Source organism: Columba livia, chromosome 16 (genome assembly GCF_036013475.1).
Source record: "Columba livia isolate bColLiv1 breed racing homer chromosome 16, bColLiv1.pat.W.v2, whole genome shotgun sequence".
NCBI lineage: Eukaryota > Metazoa > Chordata > Aves > Columbiformes > Columbidae > Columba > Columba livia.
This window is the reverse complement of record NC_088617.1, coordinates 14,642,306-14,666,855: the sequence shown is the minus strand read 5'-3', so window position 1 is coordinate 14,666,855 and position 24,550 is coordinate 14,642,306. Positions and strand designations below refer to the sequence as shown.

General features: G+C 47.0%; 1 protein-coding gene across 6 annotated transcripts in view; it reads right to left on the bottom strand.

Annotated features, from left to right (window-relative positions):
* The window catches only part of RBL1 (RB transcriptional corepressor like 1), a 28,895-nt gene extending 6,964 nt beyond the window's left edge, over nt 1-21,931 (bottom strand). Inside the window, exons 1-17 of one of the 6 annotated variants that reach the window (XM_065032696.1) lie at nt 21,725-21,931; nt 21,005-21,138; nt 19,876-20,076; nt 18,433-18,497; nt 18,212-18,340; nt 17,936-18,096; nt 17,193-17,242; nt 15,411-15,597; nt 12,538-12,704; nt 9,191-9,303; nt 8,530-8,633; nt 7,843-7,980; nt 6,074-6,238; nt 5,743-5,878; nt 3,416-3,682; nt 2,327-2,487; nt 362-538 (exon numbers count right to left, since the gene is read on the bottom strand). In XM_065032696.1, coding sequence (XP_064888768.1) covers nt 362-538; nt 2,327-2,487; nt 3,416-3,682; nt 5,743-5,878; nt 6,074-6,238; nt 7,843-7,980; nt 8,530-8,633; nt 9,191-9,303; nt 12,538-12,704; nt 15,411-15,597; nt 17,193-17,242; nt 17,936-18,096; nt 18,212-18,340; nt 18,433-18,497; nt 19,876-20,076; nt 21,005-21,138; nt 21,725-21,862 — 2,493 coding nt within the window. In that variant the 5' untranslated portion in view covers nt 21,863-21,931. Of the gene's footprint in view, nt 1-361; nt 539-2,326; nt 2,488-3,415; nt 3,683-5,742; nt 5,879-6,073; nt 6,239-7,842; nt 7,981-8,529; nt 8,634-9,190; nt 9,304-12,537; nt 12,705-15,410; nt 15,598-17,192; nt 17,243-17,935; nt 18,097-18,211; nt 18,341-18,432; nt 18,498-19,875; nt 20,077-20,474; nt 20,630-21,004; nt 21,139-21,724 lie in introns of those variants that run through there. The other 5 variants (XM_065032697.1, XM_065032698.1, XM_065032699.1 and 2 more) reach the window with 5 other exon arrangements.
* Between the last annotated feature and the right edge of the window lie 2,619 nt (nt 21,932-24,550).

Sequence of the window (24,550 nt, the reverse complement as noted above, 5' to 3'; positions counted from 1 at the left end):
GGAAGGGAAGGGAAGGGAAGGGAAGGGAAGGGAAGGGAAGGGAAGGGAAGGGAAGGGAAGGGAAGGGAAGGGAAGGGAAGGGAAGGGAAGGGAAGGGAAGGGAAGGGAAGGGAAGGGAAGGGAAGGGAAGGGAAGGGAAGGGAAGGGAAGGGAAATCCTCTCTTCACCTTGTTGATAGGGAGTTTTAAGATTATGCAAAACAAGGAAGAAACATACTGGGATTTCATCCACTCCTTGAACAGACTTTGCCCTTCCCTCCAGCAATATGACGTGAATAAAGCAATCAAACTGTAAATTGTGAGCACAATTTATGTTTTCAATGGACATAAAATTCCCTGAACTCCTTAAAACTACCCATTACCTTTGCCATGATATAAAAGGCGCAGAGGAGGAGCTGGTCCAAATGCCTGTCCTTCATTAGATCAGCACAGTGAACCAGCGTGAATTCAAAGCACGTCCATATCTTCCTGCGCAAGTCATTGGAAACGTCCAGTTTCAAGCACAGGTCACGCAGGCGCACGCTGGCCAGATGATAGACCTGCAAGGAAGAGACACATGGTAAAGACTCAAGCCAACGCCAACCAACGCCAACCACAACCACTTTTGTTTTGGCAAAAACAAAAGTCCTCAAAGTAGAGCTATTCTAGAGTTGAATAGTTCATTTCTGCCCTAGACAATGTCTTCAATGTCTAAGCTGTCAACTCTATTTAGCTGTTGGGTTTTCAGTGCTTATAGAACATCCCATTAAAAACATTGTCACTATAGCTTCTATACATCACACACTCACTAGAATGGAACTCTTCCAACAAGCAAAAAGAAGGGATGTACTTTACTTATGATTAAATATAATCTCAGATTAGCAACCTGATGGATGTTTTTCCTTTTTGTTTACCAAAAATCTGTCTCAAAACCTGAAATAAATGGAAGAAGGCTGATGGTGCACTTGATAGTTATTTCAGAAGTTCTAGCTTCATGGAGAGTAATTAGGGACACTCTTTATGCTGGAAAGCAGAAAGAGTTAATTTCACTTACTCTACCCAACAGAAACAGGAAAGTAGGGGAAAATCATGATTTTCAATATAACTGTAAAGAGACGGTAAAAATCTCAAGACAAATTTAAGTGAGGATTTTAGTTCTTCATGACTTAGAGGAATATGTTGCCTACCGCATGGTTTGCCAAACACAGGGCTACAGCTGAAGTGAGAATAAAGCTCCCAAACCGCAGCCCGAGTTTGCGCCCGGCAGCCGGTTCATCGGCTCCTAACCCGCTCCTAACTCATGGACACACCAGAACTACCGAAATTAAGGAACCACCAGTTCAGACGCAGGATGTGGGTACAAGTGTTGCCAGGAGTTAGTGTCCGTATTAAGATTAACTTTAAAGACCATTCAATGTAGAATTCTCTAGGTTTACAATAGATAGCCTGAAAGGCGAAAATCTCTGAAAATAACTTATTGAGTAAGAAAATTAATGGCAAAAAGATCTTTCAATATTTTTGAGAGATTAATTTAGGCATTTAGGCAAGTTACGGCTGCCTCCTCCAGAGCCCACTCACATGTTCCACGTTGGAAATGAAAGCACCCAGAAACAAGTAATTGGAAGTTTCTCTGAAGCACATGCAAGTTCTTAATTTATTTCTGGAATCCCTCAATATTTCAAGAAGTTCCTTCTTTCTAGAAACTTCTAAACAGCGTGTTATGCGCCAGTGCTTTCTGAGGCCCCGTACCAGCAGGGCCAGCACTGCCGGGCAGACCTCAGGAAACTGCAAACGAGAATCTCCAGCTGCATGATCCCAGACAGTGCAGTTTGGATGAGCAAGACACAGGAGAATCCGCTCATTTCTGAGATGTCCAACCCTTGCAAATGCGGGAAGCAGTAAAAATAGACAAGAGAAGGAAAAACTACCAATATTTCTCAGGTAGTTATTTAAAAGGTGTTTCAAAAAGATCGACCCAATTTGAAATGAAACTCTTAGCACTGCAAAGGGCACGGCATGGAGCTCCAAACAATTCCCACTAAATGGCTCTCCCAGCCTCAGGCATTCGCAGGACGGTCACCCTGCAACGGGTTTGAAATTGGGCCCACCTCTTGAAACACCCTGTATAGAAGCTGCTGATTAGAAGAAAATAGACAAGAAATATCTCATGGGGAGGGGAAGGTGGAAAATTGGATTCTCTGCAACACTTGACAAGTCTTTCCCCTTCTCCTCCCAGGTATGTAAGAACCGCTCACACCAAATGAAAGGTCTCTGAAGACTGACAGGTCAGGAAAACTGCACAGGAGGCAAATTTCAGCATGGCCTGACTTGCCAGGAAAGACACTTACCTTTCTGTAGAACAGTGCCAGGGATCCCGTCCTCCTTGGCTTGCTTGCTGCTGACAGGTGCAGTTCTGGTGCCTGGTTCACCTGCACCTCCACCTTACAGGGCTGACCGAAGTTCATGGAGATGGGGATCAGTGTGATCCCCCCCATGTCACTGGCAATACCTGGAGACCACATACACATCCAGAAATGAACACTTTGCTCTCCTCAAGCTGCAGAGTTAAAGTGCAAATCAAATTCATCCACAAACGCTTCATGCTAAAGACATCTCATCCTTCTGCACTGGATGCTAAGAAGACACTGTCTCTCAGAGTCTTCAGGAATGATTAAAAACCACATTTCCAGTAATGCTTAAAAGAAGAACATGAATGGGAACGAGCATCTCTAAGACTATCTGAAAGCACAACGTCTACAAGAAATCCCCATTTCTGCAGCCAGTGTTCTGCTCTTTTGGGGGAGGTTGGCATTATATATTATTTTTGCATCGTTTACAAACCTGACAGCACATTGCATATAGCTCTTATTACTTCCCTCAGAAGTCAAATTCTCTTGCTGAATATCTCCTTGAACATGAGAAGTGGAGATATTTTTCTTTCCATCTTTATCTATAGACCCAGATTTTAAATTTAAAAAGCCTACAGAACTCACCATGTGTCATTTTCAGAAATATTCAAGCATTGCTCAACTTCAAAAACCCAAAACTCTCCCACTAGTTTGCTAACATTAACATGGAGCCCTTATCCAGCAACTCCAGAGCATTTTAAGATTATAACAGACCAAAGTTCAGACAAGCCGTAGTAAATCGTCATTGGAGCCAAGAATCGCTTAACCTGTGGTGAGGTGTAACTGGAAGACACCAGAACTCCGCAACTCTGTTTGCAAGGAGGAATCCTCAGGATGCTTGTCAGACACCAGGTGTCTCCATGGAAGGGGACATCTATAAACTTAAGCTTTTTTGGTTTTTGGATAAAGTGATACCTGTTCTCTTAAAAAAGGAAGAGCAATACATGTTCACAATGCATGGTTGGCCTAAGCATATCCTAAGAGCACGCAAAACACCTAGTAGAGAAGAAAGATGGGAGGAATTCGTACCATGCAGCGGGACAGTGACCTTCTGTCCCATTTTCCCTGGTACCGTAGCTGTTGTCATGGTCAGTACTGTCTGGCCAGGAGAAACGGACATATTTTCAGCAGCGATGCTTGATGCCGGAGAAATTGTCAACTTCGTTCCTTCAGTCAGGATTTTTTCCATCTGCATTTCCTTGGGGCTGTCGTCCCCAAAGAGCCTCCTCTTCGCACTTCCAGCGGTAGGAGAACTGTAGCGCTCGTGAACGGAGATGGGTGACAACGGCTGCACGTCTAGTATGCAAAGGAGAAAACACCCAAACCTTCAGAGGAGCAGCTTAATAGACTATAATCCCCAGGCAGGGAAAAGGCTACTGCCAGACTACAAAACCAGAGAACAAGAAACCACTTCTAGTTAAGAACTAATCTCACTGTTCACTGCTCCTGGACAACACGAACAAGCCCTCCAGTCTGTCTCCTTTTATTCTGTGCTCATCCCAGACAGCTCCGTTTCACAACCAGATACCACACTGAAGACAAGTGTAACCAAGCTAATTTGCAGAGCCTGAGGAACACGCAGGATTACAGATACTTACTCCAGTCTGCTTAGTGGATCAATGATACCTGCAAGTGCAGTTCCTCTGAACACAACCCTCCACAGGAGCACCGACCACATGCCCTGGATGTGATGTCTTCTGTACGTTCTGGCTTTGACGTGCCCAGAAACCTTCTGGGTAAACAGCCAGCTGAGCCTGACTGGAGATCGATGTTCTAACTCTGCCAGGATGGTTTTCTTGGTACCAGGGGCAAGCAAACATTTCCAACCCCCACCACCTTCCATCTGAAGTTCAGAGGAGCACTTGGTACCAGATTCTCACACACAGGAAAAGGTCTCACTCAGCTCTATTTACATGTAAGACACCATCTGGCAGTTGCTTTCCTTCCCATCAAACAACTAACCATAACACGTACAGCAATTGTTTACACATCTCCTTCCTAATGAGTATTTCAAACACAAAACCCAAACAGTCTTGTAATGCAATTTGTCAGACAAACACAAAAGGGGACAACATCACACCACCAAAAGTCCATAGCACACCAAAGAACCTATGGACTATTGTTCGGGGTACAAGAAAAGCAGCAATTCCTAACTAGGGACCCAGTGCTGCTGCTGCCTCTTCACCCTCCTGTCAAGAGTCAGTCCTGTGTGACACCTGGGAACCCACAAAGAGCAAAGCTGTTCTTAGAGGAAAGAATACCGCAAAGCATTGTCCTCCCTCCTGCAAACAAGAGCAGTTCTCTAGGAAGAAGGAATAAATGCAGCTCTGTCATTCCTTTTAAAAAAAAGTCACCTAAAATCCAGTCAAACTCACTGAAGAAAAAAACCAAAGCAAAACACAACCATGCAACTGGAAACAGCAAAGGACAGTAAGCCATCAGCTGACAGCCCACCCGACAGCGAAGGTAACTCTTGAATCAAAAGAGCAGCAAGACCTGCTCCAGTTCAGAAGTGAAGCACTATCCCCAGCATCTGCTGGCAGGTACAACTCAGCAATGGTTTGATCAGATGTATCTTGACTTTCCCTTGATCAAAGAAAAGGCTTCACAATTCAGAATGCTTAATTATGATTCAAGATTGCTTTTTGCAATTATATTTAAGGAGTCTAAACCCCCTCTCCCTAAATTCACACATTCAAATCACAGAATCACAGAATGGACTGGGTTGGAAAAGACCTCAGAGATCATCCAGTCCAACCCTTGGTCCAACTCCAGTCCGTTTACTAGATCATGGCACTAAGTGCCATGTCCAATCTCAGTTTAAAAACCTCCATGGCCGGTGAGTCCAGCACCTCCCTGGGCAGCCATTCCAATGCCTGACCACTCTCTCTGCACAGAATTGCTTTCTAATCTCCAGCCTCAATTTCCCCTGGCAGAGTTGAAGCCCATGGCCCCTTGTCCTATTGCTGATGCCTGGGAGAAGAGACCAATCCCCACCTGGCTAGAACTGCCCTTCAGGTAGTTCTAGAGAGTGCTGAGCTCAGCTCTAAGCCTCCTCTTCTCCAGACTAAACAAGCCCAGCTCCCTCAGCCTCTCCCCATAGGGCTTGTGTTCAAGTCCCTTCCCCAGTCGTGTTGCTCTTCTCTGGACCCGCTCCAGCACTTCAATCTCTTTCCTGAGCTGAGGGGCCCAGAACTGAACACAATACTCCAGGTGTGGCCTCCCCAATGCAGAGCACAGGGGAAGGGTCACTGCCCTTGTCCTGCTGACCACGCTGGTTTGGATACAGAACAGGATACCGTTGGCCTTCTTGGCCACCTGGGCACACTGTTTCACATCAGAAACCTTGAACTTACCCCGCCTTAAACTCCCACTGAGATCTGTCCGAACCTCTTTTACTCGAGGATGAATTATAGGAGATATTGGCATCATAGGCAAATGCCCAAGCCCAACTCCTCCATTGCTTGCTTCAAAATTACTGGGAAATATCACCTGAGAAATAAGAAATGTCAGTTAAGATAAGAAATGGATTTCCCTTCTTTGGGGAAGAAATGGATTTCCCTTCTTTCCCTTTGATTAATAGAGTTTTTTTCTGCAGCAATTGTCTCACTTGAACCGTTTTCTGTACAAAACAACAGTAAGAAAAAGAACATTGATTTCCTAATAGAAGGAAAATAGGTAACATACTTCTTCACAGGTTGGCACCTTGTTTTCCGAGGCCTGGAGCGCACTCCAGAGGGCCGAGTCCCGCGTCCAGGCAAGACTCTCGAGAATTTGTTCCTCGATGCTGTTGAGGTGCTTCACCATGTCTCTGGAGAGTCCTTCCTCAGACCGAATCAGGACTTCAATTACCTAACGGTAACAAGAGACACAACCACAAGCAAAGTCATATCGCTCATGCCTGATACTATCAAATCACTATTTGTTTCAAGGTCCTGTTCAACACTTCTCTTCAACATAGAATGCTCCAGCCTGCCTGCATCTTCATCTTCCCAAACCCTCTTCTGATCCTTCTCTTTTTTAATCTCTTTCCTAAAGCAACCCCAGAGTTGGAAAGGACAGCAGACGGCCCAGCCATGCACAACAACAGACTCCCACGCTTGGTTTTGGTGTTTTTTGGTTTGTTTAAGGCCCTCTCTCACCATCGCTAAGCACGTACCCAGCGGGAGCCCTGAGCACACCCAGGCCGGCGCTCAAGCTTTCCTTCCTCTCAGACAAGCAGCCCATAACGAAAAGGGCTGAAAGCCACTGGTTTAAAGTTTCATTTAAGAAAAGGTTTGAACCCTTAACATGTGCAAACTGGGGTACAAAAGGGTTGAAGGAGCCTTGAAATATCGCACTCCACCCCTATACTCCAATGTAAGATCCACTTTATTCCTGTTATTTCTGACAGAGGAACATTCAGCCTGTTTTTCTAAAGCTCCAGAGATGGAAATGCCATAAAACTTCTCTGGAGGACTTATTAATACATTTCCTTATTTATACTACAGAAACTAAGCACAGAGAGTTACAAATGGTACAAATGGAATAATAAATACCGTGTCTCTCGGGTGGAGTCTCTGAGATGGCAATTTTTTGCAAGTAAGAGTGCCACAAAAATGCACATGGAAAGCAGAGACGATTCAGTCGCATGTAAATCTGTTCTACGAGCTGGAGCTGCAGCAGCGCACCTGGTATTGCTGTAGCTGACCAACACCAATATCGACAGATTTGTTTCAGTTTCATTCCTGAATGAAACTGAATTCCAGAATATAAACAGCTTTCCCAGAGGGTTACATTGTTTAGGCTGTTACCATCTGAACAGAACTGCTTTTAATTTATTCAGGACTCAGTGCACTAAGCTTTTTGGCGTCTGGTGAAAACAGGAGGTAAATGGGTTGATAATAAAAGGATCAAATAAGTCAAAGAGCAGAAATGACCTTGGAGGCAGGGGGACTGAGGTTAAAAAACAACGAGCAAGAATAGAGAACACTCAGGAAAAGAAAATTTATGTTCTATGACACAAAACAGAGAATAAAATAAAATTCAGCTAAGCAAGTCCACGATAAATAGCAGCTGCCAACGGCAAAGAATATTATTGCTATGTTTTCACTAATAAGCAGAATTACAGCTTGCAATCAATAAATAGGAATATCATAAAACTGTATGCTTGAATGCTTCAGTTGACTAAAATTGTACATACATTAAGAACTAAAAGTTGATCAACAACACGTCACAGTTAAGTACCATTTACAACATGGTTTTCTTGCTTTAAACTTCAGCTTCAAGGGCAGCATTACACGTTCCAGGTAATACATTTAAGGACGGCCAGAATTTAGAATAGGCATGTGACGCATTAACATCAGTCCTTCTCCTACTCGACTGCCTAGGAAGGAAAAGCATCATCCTCTCCAGCTGTGAATCCAGTAACGTGCCATTCTGAGCACAGCTCCAGCCCCAATGCAGGACGGATTTACCTTATAGAAATGGAACGGCCTGAGGTCGAGAACTTCGATGATCCAGGGGAAGGTACGCGGGGAGCTGTATGCGAAGAGCACGATCTCCAGGCAGCACGCCATGAGGGAGCGGTGGAAGACGTCCTGCTCCAGCAGCGCCTCGAGAGAGCACACGGCACGTCAACGGCCTGACCCTTGGGACAGGAAAACCGGAATTCTGTGGCACTGATACCCCATAGCTTATTGCTGGAGAGAAGAGCTGCTGCTTTTCCTCCCTTCCACAATCTTTTTAGAGGGAAGTTTCGAATGGTAAAGACTGCAAGCAGACTAACAGTACAACCATTGCATTTTCCATACTGTGGCCAAATGAACCTGCCTCCTAATTGTGAATCACAAAGCAGATTAAAAGCACTGCTGTCTAACCTGAAGTACTGATGTTGTTAATTGGATAAAGAGAATAAAAGTTATCTGTCCATAAAGTTCTGACTCTGGTAGGCATCACAAATTAAGATGGTTAGTTATGCCAGAATTATGCCAGATGTAACAGCAGAAAAACCCCACATTTAGGCGTGTCTCATACATTTTCCCTTTTTTAATGTTAACAATGTACCCAGACTGCTTTACTGCAGACTGTTCTGGAATCACCTGCAGATAACCACCTAGAGAGGGTCACAAACGTGTTCTCTGCTCTGCCCGCTCCTTACTCACAGTCAGATCCTTCCCGTGCAGTCTTCGTGTTTCTTGCACCATTATAGTCTCCAGGATTTTATAGTACAGGATCTCCGCCAGCTTAAATCTGTTTACAGCAAAATCTGAAATTTAAAACCAGAAATGAAGCCCAATGCCATCTGCACAAACCACTTCAGACTAAACTGACCAGTGCTTGTTCCTCTCTAAGGAAACAGCGCATGCGTGTGTACGTATGGACATTACAAATCAAAAAAGTGCATTCATAAATCCACTAGTCACAAGAACAGCCCGAAACTCTATAAATGTTTTAAAGGGTTATGTATTTTAATATTTCTAATGTAATTTTGCAGACAGTTGCAATAATAATTTTCCCATTTGTACTCTGTTTCCTTTAAATTTTGAATCTAAGAAGGACACAAGTTCACCAATTTAGGAGCTGCTGTAATTTTAATGTGCTCTTGGTTATCCCATTTTGAATTGCAACCTTGGTTTTACTCTGTTTACTGTTTTATTACAAAGTCTTATTATTTGCAGGTTTCTGACAGCAACAGTTTTCCCTTTAGCTACGTCCTGGGTTAAAACAGCTCCACTGTATTAAATACTCAGATGACAGTATATGTGTAAGTTTCACTTGTCCGCTTTAATATCGTGCAGCATCCCGTGCGTTTCATGTCCATACCGATGTGAGATCCCGGCTGCTCAGCTGTTGACTGGGTGTAGCTGCGACAGAACGTCTCGCCTATTTCTTTCACTCTGCTCATGACGCTTCCCACAGGGCTGCGGGCACACGACCTGCAGCAGGACACAAACAGAAAGCCCTGGCTGTATGAAATAGCCAGTTTCCAAAAAATCCACAGAAAAACCCCTACCCGCATAAAAAGAAGAGAAGCCTGTTATACTGAGCACTCCTCATCAGGCAACAACCTGTATTACCACAGAGAACAGAGGAAAACATAAAACATACAGAAATATCGCTTCCTTTTTTCCTTTCCCAACAGAGTTACAGGAGGCTATGCAGATTTTGGAAGAAATGTAGGAGAACACAAGAGCTACAGGAACACTCTTGGGAGAAAAGCCTATCTGCTAGAGCAGGAAGGGTGTTACAGCAGATAACCAACCAACCTACCGCATCATGAGAGCGCCCAAACCAGGCACGGCGTGCGGGAGGGCAGGAAAGCTTTCGAAGTCAGCATCTTCCCAAAAATACCTGGTTTACTAACAAGGCAGAGCAGAACTGATGCGATGCACGCAGTCACTGCCAGAAAAAGGAGCCAGAGAATCACAGAATCGACTGGGTTGGAAAAGACCTCAGAGATCATCGAGTCCAACCCTTGGTCCAACTCCAGTCCGTTTACTAGCTCATGGCACTAAGTGCCATGTCCAATCTCAGTTTAAAAACCTCCAGGGCCGGTGAGTCCAGCACCTCCCTGGGCAGCCATTCCAATGCCTGACCACTCTCTCTGCTTGCTAATCTCCAGCCTCAATTTCCCCTGGCAGAGTTGAAGCCCATGGCCCCTTGTCCTATTGCTGACTGCCTGGGAGAAGAGACCAATCCCCACCTGGCTAGAACTGCCCTTCAGGTAGTTCTAGAGAGTGCTGAGCTCACCTCTAAGCCTCCTCTTCTCCAGACTAAACAAGCCCAGCTCCCTCAGCCTCTCCCCATAGGGCTTATGTTCAAGTCCCTTCACCAGTCGTGTTGCTCTTCTCTGGACCCGCTCCAGCACTTCAATCTCTTTCCTGAGCTGAGGGGCCCAGAACTGAACACAACACTCCAGGTGTGGCCTCCCCAATGCAGAGCACAGGGGAAGGGTCACTGCCCTTGTCCTGCTGACCACGCTGGTTTGGATACAGGACAGGATTCCACTGGCCTTCTTGGCCACCTGGACACACTGTTGGCTCATGTTGAGCTTCCTGTCCATTAGTCCCCCAGGTCCCTTTCTGTCTGACTGCTCTGCAGCCACTCTGTGCCCAGCCTGGAGCGCTGCAGGGGGTTGTTGTGGCCAAAGTGCAGCACCCGGCACTTGGCCTTGTTGAACTTCATCCCATTGGAATCAGCCCATTTTTCCAGTCTATCCAGATCCCTCTGCAGAGCCCTCCTGCCTTCCAGCAGGTCGACACTCCCTCCCAACTTGGTGTCATCAGCAAATTCGCTGCTGATGGTCTCAATCTCCTCATCTAAATCGTCAATAAAGATGTTAAACAGGACCGGACCCAACACTGACCCCTGGGGACACCACTAGTGACTGGCCGCCAGCTGGATGCAGCCCCATTCACCAGCACTCTCTGGGCCCGGCCCTCCAGCCAGTTCTTAGCCCAGCAGAGAGTGCCCTTGTCCAAGCCATGGGCTACCAGCTTTTGCAGAGCATCTCCAGACAGAGGTTCCTTTCTCAACACTTCCAGATTTTCCTCCAATTCTCTATTAGAGGACAGTGGCTCGTGATCAGATTAAGACACTAAACTATTTTGAAAGCTAGCACTGAAATAAACTAAGGTTTCATTGAACAAATCCTCCTAATTAACTTCAAAGTTATGTTTCCAAGGAATTTCAATTTGAAAGAGAAAACAGGCAAAAGCACAGAACAGTCCACACAGTCCAAAGCACAGTTCTTCTCACACACGCTTTTTTCACTAGAGATTACAGACTCGTTAATGTTTTAATTGTGTAATATAAATAATACCAAACAGTCCTTAAAAAAACAACCAAAGAAACATTAAAAATAGAAATAGATCTTGCTGAGCAGTTCTAAACTTCAGAAGTGCTAGGAAAATTGCCAAGATACGCGTAGCTCCAAAGATGAGAACTAAAAGTAATATTTTTCACGTAGTTATGAAGGTTGTTTTAAAAAAAACACACCACTTTTGCACTTTTGACTAATACTAAATGTCCATTCTGATTGAAAACTATCTGGGGACCTCACACCATAATACAGCAAGGCCTTAATTTTCATGGGTTAGGCAAACACCCAACAGCTTTACAGGCATTTACTACTAAATTATTGCTTTATGAGCTATAAAGCAACACCGACCTCCCTTTTGCCGATAAACCATTTTGTTTAGACTCATCTGCTTATGCACCAACATTTTCAGGTGCATTTCACTCCAGCCAGCACAGTCATGCACGCAGGGGTTAAAGAGAGGTGGACTGATATAACTGGGACTCTCCTAGAAAGGGTGGTCAGGAAGGAGCAGGGTTGTGTTTGGTGGTCACTTGTTGTGATTTCCCAGTGTGGTACAGCAGCTGTAGGGGCTGAGCGAGAGGCTCCTGACCAGGAATGCTCCAACTCCAGCCCCAGGACAGACATCGGGCCTCGGGGAGGGCACCGAAAAGCTGAAGTGTGTTCAGGGAACGGCCACCAGAACAACCAGAGAGGTGGAAAACACAGCTACTGCTACACCAGAGATCAGCATCCTGGCAATTATTGTCTCTGCTGGGCTTATATATAAGCTATAAAGTTAGATTAAGATCACAGAATCACAGAACGTTAGGGATTGGAAGGGACCTCAAAAGATCATCTACTCCAATGCCCCTGCTGAAGCAGGAACAAAACATCCTGAAGAAGTATGAAGGAGGAATGAGGAGCCTTCAGTCTTATCTTCCTAACTCTTTAAGGCAAAGATTATCGCTTGTTAACATTTAGAAAACCTCTGCTGACATCATAGTTACCGTATCTTTCACTTAAGCCATATTTGTTTGGGTTGTTTATTTGTTTGTTTTGTTGGTTTGGTTTGGGTTGTTTTTTTTGTGTGAAGTATCTGGTTTTCAAGCAGACAAACAGCTAAATTAACATCAGCAAAAACTGAAGCTACACTGGTGGTGACAAGCTGGGGGATGGGAAATGTGTGTCCAGCTATCCTTCTCTGCAATGAGATCATTTAGAAAACAGAACATCTTTCAACTAGAAATAATATAGAAACAGACAAAAATATTCTGCACCAAACAGCAAAGTCAAATATGAGCAGGAAAGCAGTCGCAAGCATGAGATGAGTCTCCACTTCCAGGAGAGCAGCTGCAGTGGACACACTTACTCAAAAATAGCGATAAGTTGTTCACTCGGTGCATTTTTCAATCCGGCCACCATGTTCTGCAGCCGGCTCACGCTTTGTGTTGCTGAGGCGACAGGAGTGATGACGGCTTCCTTCTCTCGGAGGTATCTCCTGCCCGTCAGCGGGGTTGAAGGTGCAAACGACCTTTTCTGTCAAGACAGACAAAAACAATAAACGAGATCTGTCAATGGAACTGTTGCAAAAACCTTTCAAATGAGCATCTCCTGCAAATCACTGCAAAGGTTAAAAGGACACCGCGAGTGCGCGGCCGGCGGGCTGCCAGCAAACCTGCGACCGCAGAACCGACTGAAAATGACTTCAAGTTTCCCCAGGACTCCGTAAGTACAAAACACAACAAATCTTCATGCTGACTAAAATTAACACAAAGGTGGTTCGTTTTTAATAAAATATAGTAAAACAAACCACCAAATCATAAAGCCTACATATCTTTAAGCTTACTGGACCATGGAAAAATACAGGGCAAGAATGAGAAAGCAGATGCTTCCGCTCACAGTCCCCGTGAGTTCTTAGTATCACAGTATCACAGTATGTTTGGGATTGGAAGGGACCACAAAAGATCATCTAGTCCAATCCCCCTGCTGGAGCAGGAACGCCCAGGTGAGGTCGCACAGGAACATGTCCAGGCGGGTTGGAATGTCTGCAGAGAAGGAGACTCCACAACCCCCTGGGCAGCCTGGGCCAGTGTCTGTCACCCTCACTGAGAAGTTTTTTCTCAAATTTAAGCGGAACCTCTTGTGTTCCAGCTTGATCCCATTACCCCTTGTCCTATCATTGTTTGCCACCGAGAAGAGCCTGGCTCCATCCTCATGGCACTCACCCTTTATATATTTATAAACATTAATGAGGTCCCCCCTTAGTCTCCTCTTCTCCAAACTAAAGAGCCCCAGCTCCCTCAGCCTTTCCTCACACGGGAGATGCTCCACTCCCTTCAGCATCTTGGTGGCTGCGCTGGACTCTCTGCAGCAGTTCCCTGTCCTGCTGGAACTGAGGGGCCACATCTGGACACAATATTCCAGGTGTGGTCTCCCCAGGGCAGAGCAGAGGGGCAGGAGAACCTCTCTGACCTACTGACCACCCCCTTCTAACCCACCCCAGGTACCATTGGCCTTCCTGGCCACAAGGGCCCAGTGCTGGCTCATGGTCACCCTGCTGTCCCCAGGACCCCCAGGTCCCTTTCCCCTACACTGCTCTCTAATATGTAATTTCCCAACCTATACTGGAACCTGGGGTTGTTCCTGCCCAGATGCAGGACTCTACACTTTCCCTTGTTAAATTTCATCAGGTTATTCCCCGCCCAACTCTCCAGCCTGTCCAGTTCTTAGGACAGAGTACGGTTTGCAGATACAAGGCAAATGATGCGGACAGGTTAAGCCTGCGGTCAGTGCGCACAAACAGCCACAAGCTCGTGATTATACTGCACAAACTGAACATCAAAACTGATAACTCATTCCAAACTCCTTTCTCTAATCTACCTGAATATGAAACACAGTTATATTTGGAAGAAAAAGCTAAGCTGTATGATTCAATTAAGCCAGCACTAGCATCTTGTAATAAATATTCTTATATTTTAATTGACATGTGGATCAAACAGCACATGGTTCTTTCACAGCCAGCACCACTTTTTCCCCTTATCTAACTCAAAGTCAGCAAGCGAGTGTTTTGCCACAAGGCGCCGTCATTAAATACATTTTATACTTTTAAAAGTAGTGAAACATTCACTCTGTTTACAGGTTACTATTATAATGAAGAGTTAGACTTTGGTGGGTTTTATGTCTTGAGTGCTGTTTTCCATTGAATAGTACACAGGTGACTTTTCCTGTACTAAAAAAATAATAAGAGGAAATACCAGGAAAGCAAATCAATTAATCCAGTATGAAGGTTTCATGGTGTTCTTACTGCGTATAAATGAAATTTGAACAAAACCATAAGATCTATATACCTAGGTCTTAACTACTTTTTGATTTTTCTTGGCCAAAACCAAACTACACACATGACAGTGTTCTCATCCGGGTTAAGGAACAGTTGGTTACTAAATTCCACAGGAAAGACGACACCACCATTTCTCCTTCCCTGAAGCCTGCAATTGCATTCACCATCTTCCTCTTGGGAAGAAGTTCAAGAAATTCAAAGTCACCTCAGTGATTCAAAGAGCGTGCAAGGATGGATTGTCCTGGGCTTGTTAAAACCAGGTTTCTCTTTTAGTGAATGTGCCTGTCAGCTAAAGCTTCATATCAGCTGCATTTTCCTGGAGAACCAGATACATGTTTTGGTAAACGTAGCAATGGAATGTGAGGTTATTGATAAGCATGGATGGACATCTCGCGAGAGGGGCAATGAGAATCTGGTGACCAAAAACTGGCCAACTGTGTATAACATCCCATTCATGTGAATACTTCATATAGAAGTGGGAGATCACAAGGATCTTGCCCCGTTTCCCTATGGCCAACATTAGGAGAGGATCTTGCGAGTTGTCCCTGTGAACTGAGGCCAGTGACAGACTGAATCCAGCTCCGGTTGGCTGCAGAGTCCAGTCCAGGACTCCGGGTGCCGGCTCTGCAGTTGCTGGGACTTTCAAGATTGGTTTTGTATATTTTGTATGATTTTCTCTATTTTATCAGTAGCATTAGTAAAACATTGTTAATTTTTCCAACTCTCTTCTTTCCCTCCCGATCGCCTGTGCTGAGTGGGGAGGGGGAAGCAGGGGGGGTGAGGGGGGAAGCGGGGAGAGTGGGTTAACAATACATCTGCCACGGTTTATTGTCACCCCACAATCAAAACCTCCGCAATGAAGAAACTTGAAGTAGCACATGAGATCAACATGTTCAGTCAATCACCTTTTCGAAGTGCTGCTGCAGATGACACTCCACGTGAGCCCTGGCTGCCGGCTTCCCTACCGGCACATCTGCAGGGAACTTCCGAGGAGTGCCAATTTCTTCCTCAGCATCAGCTCCCAGGAAAACTCGCTCGTCGAAGTCACCCACTGTCAGAACGTACTCCTCATACTCTTTATTCAGTGCTTTGCTGGAAGAGAAGCCCACGTTACATATCAAAGCTTAAACTGCTCGTGAACAAAACCTCAGTGCCGCGAGCAACCCACGTGTCCCTGGTGGTCCTGCCAACCCCCGGGACCGCTGCAGGGACCTCTCTGCCTCCTCACCTACCACAAACATGTGGCTCTCAAGCAAGAGGAGGAAAACCCAACTTTGATACACAACTGGGTTGGAAGCACTCAACCGACCAGAGGGCAAACCTTCGTATACACAGAGCACATTAACAGCAGTTGCGTTAAACCATTGACATTTGATTCCTATTTCTGCCATTTTGTAGCGCCTAACTTTCACAATAGTACAGAGGAAGGGCAATTTAAGAGCTACCCATCTGGATTCAATTTCTAATATCACCACTGACATGTGATACCAAAAATAGCTTTCATTTTCGTTATTCCAGCTGTAAAACAGGAATGTTTAGTCTCACAAAGGTTGCAAAGCTTTCAACTTAGACCTGGGAAGCAGAATGAAACTTTTGGATAAAAATTAGAAACAGCTCGCACCAATAAATCCTGCCTGGAGGTTTTTCGTGATACATGAACGCTATATGAAATATCTTTTGCCTGCAAAGTGCCTTAGAAATGGAAGCTACCACTTAAGCATGTATATTAATGGAACATAACTATGTATTCAGGATGCAAGTGATTCTGCGATCCCGCAGGACACTGGACCATGCGACAGGTTCACCCTCCCCGTGCCTGTCAGAAGAGGTAAAGGTCTATGAGAAGTTTGGACAGAGACACAGAGAGGCTTCCAGGTTCCCTTGAGATGTCGAGGCGCTTTCAGAAGAACAGGGGCTGCTGTACCATTCCATATCAAGTAATACGATTCATTTTTAAATAGAAATACTAAGGAAAGTTCACTGCTTCAAATGGATAACAGCAATACCATTTTTATATAAATTTGAGTGTTACCTACATTGCTAAAACAATTGAGCCTTTGCTTAAAATTCTCACCTTGCATGAACAAACTATCGGGTATTTTGGAAGAGGCAAAAAAACCCTCGAAGGGATGCAGAACAAAGCAGCTGCTGTTTATATTTTGCATTTAAATTAGCTTTCTGAAGTGAATTTTAAGTTTCTGAAACAACTGTACTTGCCACAAAAAACGCTCTACCTCTTTTTTGTGGTTTTGCGATTGTTGCTCCTGCTTCTTTCGAGTACTTCTGATGCATTCACAGATTCAGACGCTCAACTGGAGACTGATAAATGAACCTAAGGACTTCCTGACTCAGCTCTAATATTGAGGAATGTATAGAAACACACCCGTGAACTTCAGAGTGAAGGTTTTGATTTGCATTCGACTGCTCAAAGGTTACAGCTGCCAGAAAATAAGGGCAAGCACCACAAACCCCGACACTAAGGAAGAGCCTCTGCCGCTGCCCCGACATTTGACACATCGCAGACCCAGAAAGAATTTCAGCCACATAGCAGCTCTGATTGTCAAATAATCAAAAACCACCAGTTACGCTAAAATAAAGGAACAGGAAAACCTGAGAGTTAGCATTCAAAGGCTGTATTTTAGAAATTAAACCAAACCCCAGGATTAAGAACATAAGCTGTAACTTACTTATTTTCTGTAAAATTGCAAAGATCCAACAGACATTCTCCTTTTAAGATCTAAGAATAAAAGCAGAAATATCTTACATAATAAAATTAAAACTGTTCCAGCTCTATCAGTGTAAGGGCACGACAGTTGGAGGCAAAAAGGAAATGAGATTTAGGAACATAACTGTAGACCAAAGGGCTACAACACCTCGAGCAGGACAAAGAGAGGACACGGCCCTGCTCTATCCAAACTCTAGACCAACTCACTCCTCAGAACCAGCACTGCTCTGTAACATCTGCCCCACTGACCTGTGAGCAACCACACAGGAATTCCAGAGCTTGGCAAACATTTCCAGTATCAAACCGGACAGAAGCATTTGGACACCCTCTTCCTTCCCAAAGCATTTTGCTCAACTCCAAGACGAGCAGCAGGACTCACACTATAGTGACAGTTATCAAGTTATTTCACAGTGAAATTATTGCCTGAAGAAATCGTTATTGTCCACACCTGAGTTTCCCACTGCCAAGAAAGGAAAGCAAAGATTCTCCACTGACATAAAAGTCAAACCAAGAAGGGACCTTACAGCACATGATTAAAAGCGAGAGTAAATTCTGCTCATGCTAAAATACACACAAAGAAAACTCAACTCAGCCCAAGTTCACGTCCCTGTGAGTAACCCTTCCTGCAGAACCCGTGGGATTTGAACAGTCTCCAGATCATTCACTCGAGCAGTACCATGAATTCTTAAAACTAGTAAGATGTACCTTCCTATCAAACAGTTTTGCAATGTATGGTTTAAAGTAGTGCTCCTTTATTCCTTTTGCTTCTACTAAAAGCCCGTCGTGCAGCTCGCACAGCGCCGCAATGATGCACGGAGCGTCTGCAGAGGCTTTGATCTCTGTGGCGTGGAAACCCACTGGTAATCCTGAGAACAAGGAGAGGGAGGAAGAGAAAAAACCCACAATCAACCTTCAAATTCATTTAAAAAGAAATAAGAGAACAAAGCATATTTGATTTTAAATAATCTGTCCCCACCGTACCTTTAAATGATGGATTTAGCAAATCTCTTCTATTTGGACACAAAAGGGCATTTGCAAAAATCAGGTCCAAGCAGCACAGAAGCAAATGATAGGAATTTACTAAATCATCTCCGATCATACGGAAATTACCTTTAAGAGACAGCACAGCACGTCAAGCAACACAAAAGAAGTTCGTAACTCAGAACATATACAAAGCACGCAGCTAAAACCGGCCAGCCTACCCTTAGTGTACACAAAGAGCGTCCAGCAGAAGTTGAAGAGATCTTTAGCACCGCAGGGCACCCGTCTGGCAGAGAGGAAAAGGAACGAGAAGTCAGGCTTCAGTTCCAGGAAGCTGAAGCTTGTTTTACAATAAGAATTTCTTTCCATTTGCTTGCTTAAAATAACAGCGCCATCATCTATTTTAATTTCACACTAAGGCACAATCTAGGCTGCATGTCCTAATTTCAGCTTTCACTATCTCCTGCATCACTCCAGGGAGCGTTTCGCAGCATCCCCGACCTCCTGATGTTATCCGAGCTACCGGTGCCTTTGGCTTGTGACCCTGGAGATGCAGTTTTGCTGGTGTCACATCTCCAGCAGGATCTTCCCGCAGTTGCAGGAGGGGAGATGTCAAGGGCTATATAAATTCCAGCAGTGTTTTTTCCTAAGTATTTCACTAAAGCATCAGCCATCCCTTCAAAATATGCAACTAGAGCTTGTATTACAGCTCATCTGCTAAATCGTGTTTGGAGTGGAAATTATCCAAAACCATGGGGCTGGAAGACCAGGGAAGACATGCAAGACAGCCCACAGAGAAGCTAAAGCTGCAGTGACATTACCCAATGCTGCCCCAATGAAGGAACATTAATTAACAGAGAGCACGCTGACAAAACGTCTCCCAACAGGCAGCAAAGCTCCGTCCCACGCAGGAAGAGCTGCAGCAGCAGCAGCGTCCTTTCCACCTGCAGACGTGGAGCCACGCGGGAGCGTTTCATCAGAACATTATCCCCCTCACATCCAGAGGACACATCGGATCTGGCACAAATAGCTGGCACAGACCCAGCTCAGCTCCCTCATCACCGAGGTTAGGCTCTCTCCATAGGCCATCCCAGAGCCGGCTGCGCAGGCACGGGCAGTACGGACACACTGCTCTAATTACGGCAGCAGCTCCGTGTGCGTCTGGACGGCCACACCACCCGTTACCAAGTTCATCATAAGCTGCAAATGCAACAGGTGGAACTTTCTTCCATATGTTGCTACCACTCATCTGACAATCACGTTAAAAACCCAGTAAGGTGGAGGCGGCTGTGGATGTCACGTGCTTTGCATGGAGTGATCACGTCACGAGACCAACTGCCTCAGCAAGACAAAACAACCCTGTGCGACTACAGTTGTTGCTGCTAAACATTTCCAAGTGTCAGTCTGGCCGTGTCTCAGCAAACCCACCTCCCTGCGCCTCTCCCACCACAGGTATTGTCACCACGGGCCAGGGAACAGCGTCACCAGGAGCTGCACCCCGCAAGACTGAGGACATTTGTGTTCACTGCTTTTCAGAATCGAGCCACAAGAGGCCCTTAAACTTCTGAACTTTACGTAAAGCACGAATAACAATCTTACTTTTCATACACCTATATGAGGTCCAGCCCTTTCCGTGGAAAAGTCACATTACATCTCAAAAATACCTCTGTTTCCTGCTTCGCAGTGGTTTAGAAGTTTCTTCGTAAGGGTTTTGAAATATATCCAAAAATATCGGTTCAAACTTTTTGAAAATCACAGTCGACACTTCAAAATTTCTCTCCAGCCTCTCCACTCGCTCTCGGAATTCCTGTGGTAGATTTGACATGTCCATCCACTTCTTCATTTTGCTAAAAAACTGAATTAAACTAAAAAGAAAAAAGAAAAGCGTACTTTATTTTGAGCTTTAACTAACTTCTTTCATTCTGAATTTTTCAAAAAGCCAACATGCAACGCATTTACTCCTTAACAACCAATTTGATTAATATACAGGTTTACCGTTTCTTTTTACATACTCCTAGACTGCACATGCTGTAAGCTTCCTGCCTTTCATCACTTGGGTTTTTCTCCTCCACTCTCTTTAAGGCACAGGCATGGAAACACACATTTTATGTAAGTGCTGCCAGCACAGCCGTGAGGGGCAGAAAAAGAGCGCACAGCTCTGCACGTGTTGAGGGGAGGCAGGAGAGGCAACAAAACCACAAGCGAGAGCCTATGCCTACCCAAGTTACCTATACAAAAACTCATTGACTGTACGTGTAATTACACCGGCAACACCCCCTCCGGCAGTTCAGCTGAGAACGGGTCCGTGGGTGGAACAGAAACATTCTGGGTTCTGTCATGTCGGGTCAGCGCAGCTCGGCCGGAGCCCCGCGGGGCGTCAGCTCCTCTGTGACCGCGGTTGTGTCCCCAGAACCACGCTGCATCGAGCGATGTGGCCTAAATCCCGACTCAGATGAGTCTTATCTGGATTGCTAACAGAACAGAGTCTTGCTTGTGGTTCAATTAACTACAAAGAGAAAAACAAATAACTGGCGTAGGTGGAACAATTGTTGGTTTGATGTGGGATGTTTTTCAAAGGCTTAAAGTTGAAAATTACGTATCTGCATCTTATTTCCATTTCTAACAAAAGAGGATTTATTACTTCTATACTATTACCTCAAGACATGCATTTTGCAGTGCTTGGAGCCATGAGAAAAGGAGTGGATGCCTGAATTAGCAGGACAGCAGAGCACTGCTTTAGCACCGGAGCAGCCAGCAATTAGCCAGGGCAATTAGCAACCCGGGAGAGTTCACCTGAGTCTGGCGGAGCGCAGGATCCTGGTGAGGGACACGCCATTCCCCTCCATCAGCCCACTGCCCACCGTGGGCACCCGGCTCTTGCGGCAGGCGACGTACAGGGCACAGGCCAGCCAGTGCAGCGCCTCGCCCTGCGGAGGGACAGAGTCACAGTGTCAGGGGCTGGAAGGGACCTGGAAAGCTCATCCAGTGCAATCCCCCCATGGAGCAGGAACACCCAGATGAGGTTACACAGGAAGGTGTCCAGGCGGGTTGGAATGTCTGCACAGAAGGAGACTCCACAACCTCCCTGGGCAGCCTGGGCCAGGCTCTGCCACCCTCACCAGGAACAAGTTTCTTCTCAAAATTAAGTGGAACCTACCGTGTTCCAGTTTGAACCCATTGCCCCTTGTCCTGTCACTGGTTGTCACCAGAAGAGCCTGGCTCCATCCTCCTGACACTCCCCCTTTCCATATTGATCCCCAGGAATGAGTCCCCCCTCAGTCTCCTCTTGTCCAGCTCCAGAGCCCCAGCTCCCTCAGCCTTTCCTCACACGGGAGATGCTCCACTCTCCCCAGCATGTTCGTGGATATGCACAGTCACACACGCGCACGGACACACGCGCGGCGCTCGCTGCGGGCTGAGGCCGCCCCGCGCCCGGCCCCTCCGGCACGTCCCGCGGCGGGAGCTCGTCCCGCTCCGCCCCTGACACGGCCCCGCCCGGCCCGGCCCCCTCACCTCCAGGCTGTACGTGCCCCGCAGCGCCGTGAAGTCCCGCAGCGCCTCGGCGGCGCTGACCGCGTCCAGGTTGAGGTCCTGGCAGAGCCGCTCGATGGCGGCGCCGGGCTCGGCGGGCGGCGGCGCCGGGCGGGACATGGCGGGACCGGCCCGGCCGGCCTGGGGCTCCGCGCGCCAAAACGCCTCCGCCGGAAGGGAGCGGCGGCTTCCGCCGTGCGCGGCAGGGCCGGGGAGAGGGGCGGAGCCAGGGAGAGTGGGGCGGGGGCTCGGGAAATGGGGCGGGGCCTGAGGAGAGTGGGGCGGGGCGAGAGGGGCCGCGCGGCCCCACGCGTGTGTGCGCTCGGTGGGTCCGGCCGGGGGTCGTGGGGTCTCTCCGGGCGGGAGCGGCATTTGCTGCCCCCGCAGCAGCTCCTGAGCTGTGTGCTCCCGGTCGCGCTGGGTTAATGTCTGTTAAGCCCAGGGATCGCTTGGCCGGCAGCCACAGGCCGGTGGAGCGGGTCCCTCACGAGCGCCTTCCTAAATGTTCCTTCCCCTAAAAGCCAGCTTCAAGCCAAGCAAATCCATCCGAACGTGCCTGTAAAACGATCTGCTGTAAGAGCAAGGAAAACAGACTGCCGTGAAAAGCCAGGAAATGCATTTAATTGCTGATAATTAGGCACACGGAGTCCCACAGTCATATTTATTCCTTCAGGAACAAAGCTGTGCCTTCCTCGGAGGGACCTGAGCTTTGCTTTTTGTGCATTTGTTCCTCTATTAGAAATTCATGCCCTTTGAAAAAAAAAGTCGGTTATCTTGGGGTTTTCCCTCAAAAATCTGGTTTGTCCTTCTAAGTGGTACAGGCTGTTCCTGTAAAAGGTCTTGGCTACCACATACCCAGCTGAAAAATTAACAGCAAAGTGCACGGCAGGAGCGAGAGAGAGGAGCAGATCGCGGCAGAGCATCTGCAGCCGCCCCCGCGGCTCTCGCTGTCTCTTCCACAGCCGCTGCTGTTCCCCGAGCCCCCGAGGGCCGGTTCTGGTCCTGCTCCAACTGGTGCTTCCAGTGAGACTGGGGTTGAATTCCAGGCTAAACCGCTAACGTCACATCCCCAACCGGACTGCTGGCAAACGGCAGCCGAGTAACGGTGCCGAACCCCCGTTCCTCTGGGGAAAATCCGGCTGGAGGGGTGACGGGGCGAGACGGGGCAGTGCGACTGAGTTTGTACCGGGCTGGGGATCTTGCATTGTTTTATTCTTTTTGAGGTGAAATCTGGGTTCTCCAGGAATTAGCGTTGCCTGCGCTGCACCGACGGCCTCGAGCCACCCGTGGGTGCACCGTGAAACTGCAAATGCCCCAAAAACCGCAGCAGGAGGCTGAGGAGGATGCTCATACAAGCCACGAAGGGCATGTCGTGCAGGTAGCTGGGAAGGGAAACGAGAGATAAGCTGGTTTTCTCTTACCGCTGATTTTCCAGCGCTGGGCCGGCTCCGTGGGCTGCGGTGCTGGCAGATGTGCTGCGAGGCACTCGGGGACCACCACCGCTGCTTTTACCCCTTTGGTGAAGTGCTCAGTACTGCTTTGAGGTTGTAAAAAGTGAGGAGAATTAGTGGTTGTGACTCAGCCCGTGCTCCACAGCTCTGGAGCTCAAGTGGCTCCTGAAGAGGTGGAAAAGATAAATGCACTGAAAAGCTCGAGTTTTATTCAATACAAGCCAAATGTCATTAGAGAAGTTGCCCTCTGCTCTCTGCCAGCTGAGATTTTGGACCCAAAATCCCTGCTTGTAATTTGGTCAGGACACCAGAGCTGCAATGTCTGCCACATCCACAGCCACAGCCATAACCACAACCACAACCACAGCCACAGCCACAGCCACAGACACAACCACATCCACAACCACAACCACAGCCACAGCCACAGCTACAACCACAGCCACAGCCACAACAACCACAGCCACTACAACCACATCCACATCCACAGCCACTCACTCCTTGCCAGCAGGTGACTCGCTCACCTCACCTGGTGAGACAGACAAACGCCAGGATCCACAGTGTAAACAGCAGCACAAACGCTTCACATCTGTGAACCGGGCGCCACTTGTTTCCCGCAGGCCCTTGAGCGAACATTCCGCGTTGGCGATGCCGGGTGGAAGCCGCAGTGTGTGCGGCCAGGGTTCACAGCAAGACTCGGGGAGTGCACACCGTCGTTCTCTCCTCTGCCCTGTCCAGGCAACACCCCAAACCTGGTCTGCCCGCTGCTTTCCTGCTTCTCTCCACAAATAAACACAGCGACACAATGCCAGGACAAGGTGCTTATACGAGGGCAGGGGGAACCAGCAAAAACTCTTGGGTTACTCTGTGCCTTCTTCCCTTGACCTTAAAGAAACTGTTCAGCCTTTCCTGTGCATCTGTTTATTCATCTCAAAAACTGAAGTAGTTCCTACTTTTCTAAAGCATGAGATCCTTACATTGGGATTTATGACAAGTATTTATTGGGCACCTATCAGCATTTTACAAGGCTTAGATGGAGATGCTGAATTTCTCAGTAGGAGGAACCGAACTCCTCCTGATGGGAACTGTGGTGTAGGTGTGAAGGGCTGTAGCTGGTGCGGGCGTTCCTGACTGTCCCTCCGGGTGACACGGGTCAGCAGAGGCCACATGTTTAACCTGCCACGGATCCTGGGCTGCCCCAGCCATCCCGAAACGCAAGTTAACCCACCCAGCATGGTGAGTTAACTCACATGGCACGGCAAGTTAACCCACCCAGCATGGTGAGTTAACCCACCCAGCACAGCGAGTTAACCCCCATGGAACAGCGAGTTAACCCACCCAGCATGGTGAGTTAACTCAC